This window comes from Hesperophylax consimilis, chromosome 28 (assembly GCF_061612785.1).
Source record: "Hesperophylax consimilis isolate HC1 chromosome 28, BYU_Hcon_1.0, whole genome shotgun sequence".
Taxonomy (NCBI): Eukaryota; Metazoa; Arthropoda; class Insecta; order Trichoptera; family Limnephilidae; genus Hesperophylax; species Hesperophylax consimilis.
This window is the reverse complement of record NC_142863.1, coordinates 20,314,270-20,325,675: the sequence shown is the minus strand read 5'-3', so window position 1 is coordinate 20,325,675 and position 11,406 is coordinate 20,314,270. Positions and strand designations below refer to the sequence as shown.

The following is an 11,406-nucleotide window of genomic DNA, read 5'->3' as shown; positions in this document are numbered from 1 at the left end:
AAGGAAACGATTTGATGAAGAAAAAGTAAACAATAATGACCTAGGTTTAAAATTAATGAGCCGCGGTGTCTTCCATAAATTTTATGTCTCAGCGTTGAAGTATTTTTGTTGAATTCAACAAATTCTGTGGATATTTTAAATTTTTAACACCATACAATAAAAAATAAACGCCAAAAAATAAATCATATTATTTTAATTGTACCATAAGACAATAGAAGCAATTCCCATTCATTATTATATTTCACAACACAATTAACCTGTTAAACAACATTTAAAATATGTCAATACATTAATCATCCTTACAAAATCTTTATCGTTGGCTCTCTTCTTATATCTCCAACCGTAGTCAAATAGTAGTGGTTGCTGGATTTAAATCCGACTCTGTTGCTGTAACATCGGGAGTTCCTCAAGGCAGCCTGTTAGGACCGTTACTATTTAATATCTATATCAATGATATTGGTCACTGCTTTTTACACTCGCAGACCATCCTATATGCAGATGACATGAAAATCTTCTCACCTATAAAATCAATCGAAGACTGTCACAAGCTGCAAAAGGATTTACAACGTTTAAACGCGTATGTTAATGCCCATTGTCTGGAATTAAATATATCCAAATGCTTCATCGTACGCTTTACTAGAAACAAAAACATATTTATACACGAATACTCAATTAATCATCAACCTTTATCTACCAAATCAGAAATTAAGGACCTTGGGGTTATACTTGATAGTAAACTGAATTTCAATAAACATATTGACCACGTAGTCACTAACGCATCTTCTATGCTGGGTTTCATAATCCGTTCCTGTAAACAATTCAAAGACATTGCTACTTTCAAAACACTGTATTTCTCATACGCTCGTAGTATCCTTGAATACGCATCTCAAGTGTGGAACCCAGGCTATGCAATACATAAAAATAGAATTGAAAGTGTTCAAAATAGATTTTTAAGGTACCTTAATTTCCGCTCTTTTCGATCTCATATCAGTAATGAAGACTCTGCAAAGTTCTTCAATATACAGACGTTAACTTTCCGAAGAAATGTAGCAGATTCGGTAATGTTATTCAAAATTACACACAATTTAATCGATAGTCCTGATCTTCTTCAACGCCTATTATTCCATGTTCCCAATCGCAACAGCAGACAGTCGCTTACTTTTAATCTCCCTCATTGTAAGACAAATTCCAAACAAAACTCATTTATCTACAGATCCACACACTTTTTTAACTTAAATTATAACCATATTGACATATTTAACTCGACTTTACGCGACATAAAACAAAAACTCAATAATCAACAAAACTCAAACTAGAAGTTCAATTCCTATATATTCCCGTCCTTTGCCTCTTAATCCTTATCCTATATTTCCCCCTCCCCCCCCACCCTCCTTTATTTTAATATTTTAATTATTTTAACTAAACAAGAAATTAATTTAAGAGAACATCTCTATGCCATTGTACACCATTGTAACACCATTAACTATTCATCAGTGGAAAGTTCATAATTGGCATAATTGATAATATTATTATTGTATCATTATATAATCAAAGATTTGCTGTCAACTTTTCCAAATAAATAAATAAATAAATAAATAAATAAAAACATTGGTTCAGTCTGAAAAAACAGTTAATATTTTTTAATGGTATAGAATACATTACATAGTATTTATAAGCATGCCACTGATAGGCCCATTGTAACCTCTCCTTCTCTCTCATTAACGACGCTGGATCAGAAAGAGATGTTACAATACAGCTCTGAAAGATAGGACCATCTTTTTATATTTATTTATCAGTGAAGAACGGAAAAAAATATATGTATATTATGAATTCTATACCAATTATTATGAATTTAGGGACAATTAATAATAAAGGACTAACTCTGGAAATGTTTAATACTTTGTTAATAGTCAAGAGATGTAATTTTGTTGCATGATATATATTTGACCAATAACCCCATCTATGTTGTGGAATTTAAAATTCAAACAAATTAGCAGAGAAATATAAAAAATTTGTTATTTAAATATTAATTAATAAATTATATTTTATTTTTTAAAAAAGCAGGTATAAATTAATGATATATGCCACAACATATGTAGCCAAGTGGATAAATGCATCGGGTTCCCACCCATTCAATCCTAGCTAATTCATCCATCATTGTGTAAGCATTTTTTGTTGCTTATAATGATGGTGGTAGAAATAATTGAAATATTGTCAGGTAATTCCTAACCTGGGAATATTTGGCAAAAAAAATTTTTATCAATGTCTTACGGGCAACAAAAAATGTATATAGACATAATGACAAAAAATAACCTGACAATATTTGAAAATTTCCTACTACCGCCACGGTAAGCGGAAAATGATGCTTGTGTTGTGATGGAGGACTTGGCCAGCCGAGGAATTGAACACACTACGCCTGGGTGGGACCCAAACACGATGTCAACTCAGCCACCGTCCGGAATTTGCTCAAATCATTTTTTGTGATGTTATTTCACAACATAAAAGGACTAAAAAAGATTAGAATTTACACATTATTAGTCCATTTATTACATTTTATGTGTATTGTATTGTGCATAATACACATATTGTAAAGAACAACCGAATTACAAACAAGTTTATACATTTATAAAGACTTCTGTTCAAATATCAATTATTACAAATCAGCCATACATTAAAAAATGATACATATATGGAGCTTCTTTTAGCATGCAATAATAAACATAAAAATCAATCAATTAATTCTGGTTGTTCCTTAGGCAACTCCAGTATACATACACAGAGGTGGGTACTTAATAACTAAGAATTTATACATGAACAAACATATCTGAACAGCGGAAAAAAAATTGAGAATCCATATTTTTTGTAATCACGCAATTAGAGTTTAAGCGAACAAAACAATCTGTATCTAGCTGGCGCCTTTTCATTGCTGTTAGCGAGAAAGGGACGACATATTGAATTTGAATATTAAAAAAAATTTCACAGTGTGTTCTTTGATTCCATTTAACGGAAATTTATTTTTCTGGAGTTGAATAACAAAGTATGACACATGATGTATACAAGCAATACATCGGTGCCAGTATGGTGTTCGCGTCAACTGTGGTTGCGGAACCTATAACATGACCATCGACTTTACAGATAAGTTTGTATGTCTGTACAGAATGACATATTCAATTACGCAGGCAGCAAAAGAGTAAATATTTAAAAAAAAAATGTTTTTTCATAATTTTTTTTATTCAACAAAATAATAATCCAACTGCACAAATAGGTTTGTAAATCTGTGATATTATGTCACACACCACTGAGATTCTAAAAGATGATAAGACTATCAACAGTTTTCAACATTCATATCGATTTCCTAACCGAGTCCATCATCCATTCAAAATCAGCTGATTATGATTATAGTTACCAGGCACACTCGAGGAATTTCACATTATCAGAACCAATATATTTAATCTTTTCGAAATTAAATGAAATACAAAGATGATTATCAGATTTGATTAGATAAGAAACATTAAATAAAAATGAGAAATTTTTAATCATCATTGAGAGTAAAAAATTCAACTTTAAAACGCTGATTCAATTTATTTTTATCTCATACACAGTATAAATGCTGAAAATCTACCAAATGGAATAACATTCATTTAAAATAAATTATTAGTAATACTTTTACTACCAAATATCAAAACTTTTTAGCGATAAAATGAATGTTGTTTTATTTCTCGACAGTTAAACAATGGATGTTTTAAAGCTACATAGCGCTTGATGGAAATGATGTTACTGGCTGAAAATAATTGAACATGAAATTACAGACAGAAAAAACTGCGCTAATTTCATTACGCTAGAGAGCTTCGTTCGAGAGTATTTAGCTGCTGTAATATGATTTATTTTTCAATTGACAATGACAATGTGAGTTGCAAAATAATTAAAGATGAAACTTTAGGCAGTGCAAATTTCACTACGCCGAAGCGATTTAATGTTGTCTTATTTTCTGCTGCTTACATGAGAGTATCAATTAACTGCAATATGTTAATAATAAAGCTGTTTTAGACTCAAGAAAAATCTAGCGACAAAAAAAATTAAATCCATTTGGTTGATATCAAATTTGTTTGGTTGATAGGTAATATCTACATATTGTGTGTGAGATCCTAAAAATGTAAGGTGACAGCATTTGAATGGGAAAAATGTTCCTTTAACGTCTCGAACAACATGCAATATTATTATTTATTAATAAAAATTATTTAAGCGCTGAATTCTTCTAAAAATTACAAAAAAAAAACAAAAACATATCCTCAAAGGGCTGATAAATTCAATAATCAAATGTAAAAAATACTAACAGTCAAAATATTTTTTGGTTCTTGTCCATTTTGATTTGATTCAAATTCCATTCCATTTTTTTTTTTCACCACAGAAGATTTGATAATTATTTCAAATTAGAAGTACGACGATAACATTTTTTTTGCATCTTACAAGAGTCCCAACTTCCTGAAACTCACCAAGTAGATACTCTCAGTATCTCTGTTGTTATAATTATAATAATGAACTAGGTTAGGTTAGGAGATTTTTGCATCATCTTGAAAAAGATTACACCATGTTTACACAGACTGCTTATTAACACCTCGACTCCGGTGATGGGTCTGATTTGACCCAGTGTTTTTTAAATAAAAAATTTCGCCGCAAATATCTCGTTTAGGCTAATTTCCTTTTGTCTATTCTTTCATCAAATATTTACCCACATTTCGACTCAAAAATGATTAAAATCGGACACGTTTTAAAAAAGTTATTAGAATAATTGTGTATAAAAACACGCAAAAACTCCATTTCTTCTCAGTTGAATTCGAGCAGCCGATGAAACAGCATATCTCTTGCTCTGTCCTTCCGTTTTTGTCTCTCACAGTCCCGCACAGATGTGATATGAGTTATGTTATGAGTTAATGAGGAATTACATAATATCATATAAAAGTAAGGATATGAACGAAAAATGCATAAAAAGCCTTTTATTTTCATCATTTCAGCCGGGTCAATCTAGACCCACCATCGGCGCATGTGTTTTATTTAGAACCTCCGGGTATTACGTGTTAACAGCAAAACTTCTATTAAAACAATGTTTTTAGACATGAAATTGGGAAGAACCGAAAAATTTTAAGCGAATTTTTTAATTTCTCTGAAAAACGCCGTTTTGTGCCATTTTTAACATTAAAAAAAATAATAATTTACATAGTATTAAAGAAAAAATTTAGCAACTTAATGTGGATCAGGAAGTCAGTCGCTGTACGTAGAGAGATGTTTTTTTTTTTCAAAAAAGCAATATTTTAAATTGTGGTGTTATTAATTTATTTATTTTCTTCTAAACTTAGTCATTCCCATTTCTGGCGTCAGTGTAAAATTAAAAAGGTTCCAACACCTTTTAGGATTGGTTATTATCACCGTAATACATTAAACATCAGTAAAACATATATCACATATTAATATCATTACAATTATTAATAAAGATTATTTAATTAAAACAGTGGGTACAGGCTTTTGTGATGTTTGGAAAAGCATTGATATAAAAGACGCTAGATCGGCCATAATTATGACTTCTGTATAGATACATATTATCGAAAATGTCAAAACTGACAAAGATCCAAGCTTAATGTATTTACATGCTGTGTAGAAATTGATTATCGTAATATGGGGTGACTTTTGAATCGAGGGGTGACTTTGATCATCTCAAATATCTGCATAATTTTCACTACCACTCATCAGTTAATCAATTATTATGTTTTGAAAATAGGTGTCAAGTTAGTTGGTAATTCAAATATATTGATTGTTGAATTGTGAAGCTGTACATACATTTTGCAAATTCCCCAATGATAATAATAGTTTCGTGTTATTTATATTGCAAAGTAAATCATTGTCTATCAATATATCGTCGACAACAATCGATCACCAAGTAAATCATATTTGACCACTTTTCAGGACAAAAAATCGGCGACGATTTTACCCAAACGGAAGGTAAAAGAAATGCACGATGATAGTATTTTTGTTGTTAAACTATTTCCTTACATTGAAAAAATATATATTAATCCGGTGTAGGTTTATTACTGCCGTCGAATGGCATTACAGGATGACTTACGCGAAATGTTACATACAATGGATTGCCCTCGAATCATGAGTCACCTAGTCGAATCGTATCATCAGTCATCAAAGTATCATATTCGAATCATCAGTCATAAAAGTCACTCCGCTGAGAAGGGTGACTTTGATAACCATGTTTGTTTTTACGAATCCACAAACAAATATTCAATAATCTTTTCACATTAATTTCGATAGTTTAAAAATGTAAATATGAAAAAGTTTTCCGGCACAAATGATTTTATAAAAAAATAATTTTGTTTCAAAGTTGAAAACTGACAAAGTCATCCCATTTTATGGTATGCAATCTCCTAATACAATAATAATTATTGCATTACGGGATTCATCGATGAATTGCAAAGGTCTGCAGAAACACAATATGTAAAACTTGATGTGAAGATGATCGTTGCAGTAATCTACACCAAATTACTGTTTGTTTTCATAGGCAAATGGAAAGTGCTAAGGCTTTTATGGAAATGGTATATTTTGAATACACACACTGGCGTATCATTGTAAGGTTGAAAGAAGTGGGGAAGTGAAGGAGACGGGAAGAACCTGACTATTCAGAATTGCCCGGTTTTCATTCCAAATACACTAATTGGTAAATAGGTGTCAGTTTTCATTAGCCTTTTAGCGTTTTTTATACCAAAGAACAATAAGTATAAGATTTCTCCATTAACACTTATAGAGTTAACTTATTACAGGGAAAAAAACAATTCATTCATATACTCAAAGTTCGCAAACATTCTTTCCACTTTGTATAGAAACATGGTTTATTAGTTAAAACAAGTAAGTGGAAAAAAAACAAAATGAACAGCTATGGCCAAAGTACTGATTCATTCAAGCTGCCATTAAAATAATAATTACTTATTGGTATTTTTAAATACAAATATTTAAACAAAACAAGAAATATTCAGCCAGGACATTGTAATGAATGACATTATTCATTTTGTAACAAAAAAAATTAAAAACATTTTCAAAAAATTTGCAAAAAATAATTTAATTTACCTAAGAAATTTTCTATATTTTAGAAATAATATTATTTGTCAGGCAATGTGACAAATTTTGAAACAAATGGGTTTTATTTAATTTTTCCACTTGGATAACATTAGTTTCTGTAAGATATCCAAAATGAGAGTACATATCACCCAAATTAATATAATTGAGAAATATGTATATTTTTATACAACTAGGTTCAATATAATGTATCTATTAACAAAAAGACATGTGTTTTTGTTGGTACAATTGAAATTTTGTCACATTAAAGGTTTTAAACGACCTAAGGACAACAAATTTATTTAGCTTAATTGGTTTAAAATTTCAATGTTCTAGGTGCTAGGGAAGGATTTTGCTTTCATCGTGAAATTTGATGAAATAGTGGTACTTACGCTGACATATTATTTTCTTTCATTTAAAATTAATGATAAATGCGGGATGTTACATTTTATAATATTATCTAATGATTAATAATTATTAATAGCCAATCACTGAACTCATAAAATACATAATACCGACTAGATACATAATTTATTACGGCAGTGCATTCAGAACTTAGAGTCGCTCGGGCACTTGTAAAATTAACTTAAATAATTAGCAAAGGAATGATAATTCTTCTCAATTAGGTTTAGAGAATAAATTATTATGCGAGGAAACTGTCGTCTCTATTATTGTTGGAATTAGGAGTACTCTTATTGTGAAACTCCTAATGCAACAGACATTATTTATTATGCTGACTAAAGGCGTGTAATGTGTAACGTAATGTAACTTATTGTAACGCACATTGTACGGACAACACACAAATTCTGTTATTGTTTCGAGTTGATCCATTATTATTTACAAGTGCAAACCAAACACAACTCGTTAAGGTAAAATTTCCTTCAGTTTCACACTAATTATTTAAACCGTAGGAGCCGGCAAGAATACTCAATAAATAAAAATACATTTTTGTAAAGGCCAATTTGAAGATAATACCATATTTGATTAAGTGAATTTTTGTGTTTAACAAACCCAGTAGAAGTAATGTCCAAAGCAATTGCAGTGCTTCATGACGGGCGTGGGCACGATTCTTCAATCAGAGTTCTAGAAGAAACAACTATTTACATCAGGGAAGATGGTAAAAGGTGCATTAAAATTCCTAAGTGTAAAATGACACCACGTTTGATCTTGTTAGTATGTGACATTTGCCTGAACCCAATCTAAGAACCTATATTGTGCATGTTTTTCCATCGTCCCGATGTACATAGTTGTTTCTTGTACTAATTAAGTTGACACGAATGTGTTAATTCAATAATTTCGGCGTATATTAAAAGTTACGAGGTCCGATCGTCGCCACGAGCATTACATGTAATGTTTATGGTGCCGTCCATTCTAAAAACGTTACATTACACATTACATGCGCCAGAATCGGTCAAAAGGTATTGTAAAATTGCTGTTATGTGGGATTTCTCGGTCCTATTAATTTATAAGTCCACAATTATTATACCGAAGACCTTTCAAGGCTAATATATTACTAATAGCTGTAAATCAATAATACCATTATGCGTATCTGCATTCAAAACCCTTTAATGGAGTTACGGGTTACTCCGATATGAAGTTCTAATGGGAATGCGGGGTGGGGGATGAACTGGGTACTACGGGAAGCTTGCGTAGCAGGGAACTTTAAAACTTTACGAGGTCCTCAGCAAGCCAAGCTGGCCGATACCCAAAGTGGCCGTGTATGGCCGCGGTACTTGCAGAATTCGTGCAGCAAACTTCACTTAACTTGTTGTTATTTTCTGAGAACAACACAATACTTTAAAACCACCGAAGAGATAAACCATTAGAAATATTTCCTGGGCGTTTCATCCTTAGGTTGAAATTGATAAAACATTTTCATATGTAAACTCTTTCTTGAACAGGTATTCGATTCCGTCTAGGAGTCAAAAGGCCTTATTATGTAAATCGGCGATACCAGTTTTTTCTTTCAAATGGGTACAAATCACACTTTTAACACTATTTGTTTTTCCATGTTTAAAACTATGTACGTTGTGAAAGTAATGTGAGAAACTTATCATTATATTTTAATATTTACACGGGTTTATATAGCGTTAAACAAACACTTGTAGGAGTCCGGGGGCTAGTACTTGGCTTTGGGACAGATCTCAGTGGCGAGACCGCCCCAGGCGAGGCGATACTGCCGTGCGCGCCACTGTACCGTGGGCCGACACAGCGCCAGGAGGAGCAGCACGGGGCCCGCTAACTCACGCAGCAGCCAGGCCAGTGCAAACCACCACTTGGGGAAGGGGGGCGGGCCGGCCTGCGCTGCACACAGCAGCAGCCAGTCCAGCAGGAACCACACCAGCGCATGCGTTGCCAGCACCGCAGCCGGCTCCCAACCCAGCAGCGTGTGAGTCGACCACGCTGCACACACTCCCAGCACTAGGCACTCGGAGATGGGCTCCAGCAGGATGGTGTGCGGCAGCATTGCAGACCGCAGCTGCGCCCAACGCATCAGCCGAGATGCTAACGCACGCACCCCACTGCGACCGGGATTCTGTATCGCGGGTTGCGAGGAGACCGCCAGTCTCCAGCCTTTGGCGCGCAAAGCAGCCGCCAAGAAGAAATCTTCCGCTAAATAGTCTGCCACAGCTGCCAATCCACCGCACGCTTCAAACGCTGAACGCCGCACTAACGAACTCATACCCGTGTGGCAGTTGATACGCAGGAAGTCTGCGGCGAGATACATGCGAGCCTGAGCCGTGCCGAAGTACACTTTCTCCAACGCCGCGGCGAATCCGGGCCGATCCGCCACAAACGGCATCTGATGAACTAGCCCGACGCGTTCAGTCAAATGCTGCACCATGTCTAGCAGAGTGTCTTCTTTCATGCGGATGCCAGCGTCGCTGATGAGCAGCAGCTCGTGGCGTGCGGCGGTAAGGCCTGGCTGCATGTTGTTGACCTTCGGGTTCACACCGACGCGTTCACCACCGACTAGAAGACGCGCGGGAACGTTAGGATATCGCGCCATTAGCGCTCCTGCCACCGCCGCCGCGGGATCCTTTTCGTCCTCCACACAGAACAACACCTCGTACAGCGGATACTTCATCGTGAAGAAAGTCTCCAGGTTGGAGCTCAGGTTGGGATCGTCCCCCAACAAAGGTTTCAGGATAGAAACGCCGGGCAGGGGAACCTCCAAGGACGGTGCGGCGACGGGGCGGTGTAACTTCCATCTCGAGTAGAACAGCGCTATGAGGTGGATGATCCACAAGCAAATCCATGTGATGAAGAAGAATATGGCGAAGCCGTAACGCGTATAAATCATAGTGGTCATGACGGGGAGAGGATACACAAGGATCGTTCGACGGTTGACATAACTGACGTTACCGAAATACTCCGCGACTGAGACGGCTCTACGGCGCAACTATGACATTCACGACACTGCGAAATCAAAGTGACAACACTCGACGTGACTCCGAACTCCGATATCTGCCGCCGACGATAGCCAAACGCCGAACTTCGAGCCAATTTATGCCATCCGACAGTTAGGAGATAAGACACGCTAGAGGAGGTGTTGACATCTTTAAAAATACATACGACATCGAACTCCCAAATTCAACAATACTCTCCAGCTGTATTCTTCAGAAATTCACTTAATTAGCTAATGAACCAGCGCAAATAAAAGATAATCACTTTAGAGTGCGAATAGCGAATACATATATAATAATGCGGAATAATAAAATTGTCGGAAATTTTATAATGTCCGCAATACGCATTCTGCAAGGTTCTTACTCGAAAAAATATTTTTGCAGTACCCGAGTGAAAAAACTCAATCATTTACAAGGCTAGTGTATCTAAATGTAGGTAAACAATGTATCCCTTTTGACGTATCAGTAATATGGATACTACTTGGCTGATGACGGTTGATAACGCAGGCATTGTAAACTTGTTAAAATGATTTGTTTCGAATACATTTTTAACTAATGCCACCTAGCGACATAAATGTTAACTAACTCTATTCTATTACAAATCCTTTGTATATCGTTCACGTGCAGTGCTTTTATTGTAACTCGCATGTAGGACGTATGAGTATATAGAAAAAGAAAAATATCTGAACCCTTTGTTCTACTCCTGTAATATGTAAGGTATTTTTTTGTGCAAGATATTATTTTATGTGGGAAAATACCCATACTCAATATAAACAGTTATAAAAATAATTATATGTTTATATAATTTACAAGAGTTAGACCATGGTGACTATGTTTAGAATTCAATAATTTCAATCTATGTAATAGGGTAAATAAACCGTCTGTTAAA

General features: G+C 34.6%; 1 protein-coding gene across 1 annotated transcript; it reads right to left on the bottom strand.

Moving 5' to 3' along the window:
• Window positions 1–1,607: 1,607 nt before the first annotated feature.
• Window positions 1,608–10,759, bottom strand: GlcT (ceramide glucosyltransferase). Its single transcript, XM_089648501.1, has one exon. It carries the CDS (start codon window positions 10,421–10,423, stop codon window positions 9,230–9,232), a length of 1,194 nt encoding a protein of 397 aa, XP_089504627.1. The 5' UTR covers window positions 10,424–10,759; the 3' UTR covers window positions 1,608–9,229.
• Between the last annotated feature and the right edge of the window lie 647 nt (window positions 10,760–11,406).

Bases quoted from the DNA above. Each gene is read 5' to 3' on its own strand.
- GlcT (XM_089648501.1), bottom strand. From the start codon at position 10,423: ATGACCACTATGATTTATACGCGTTACGGCTTCGCCATATTCTTCTTC.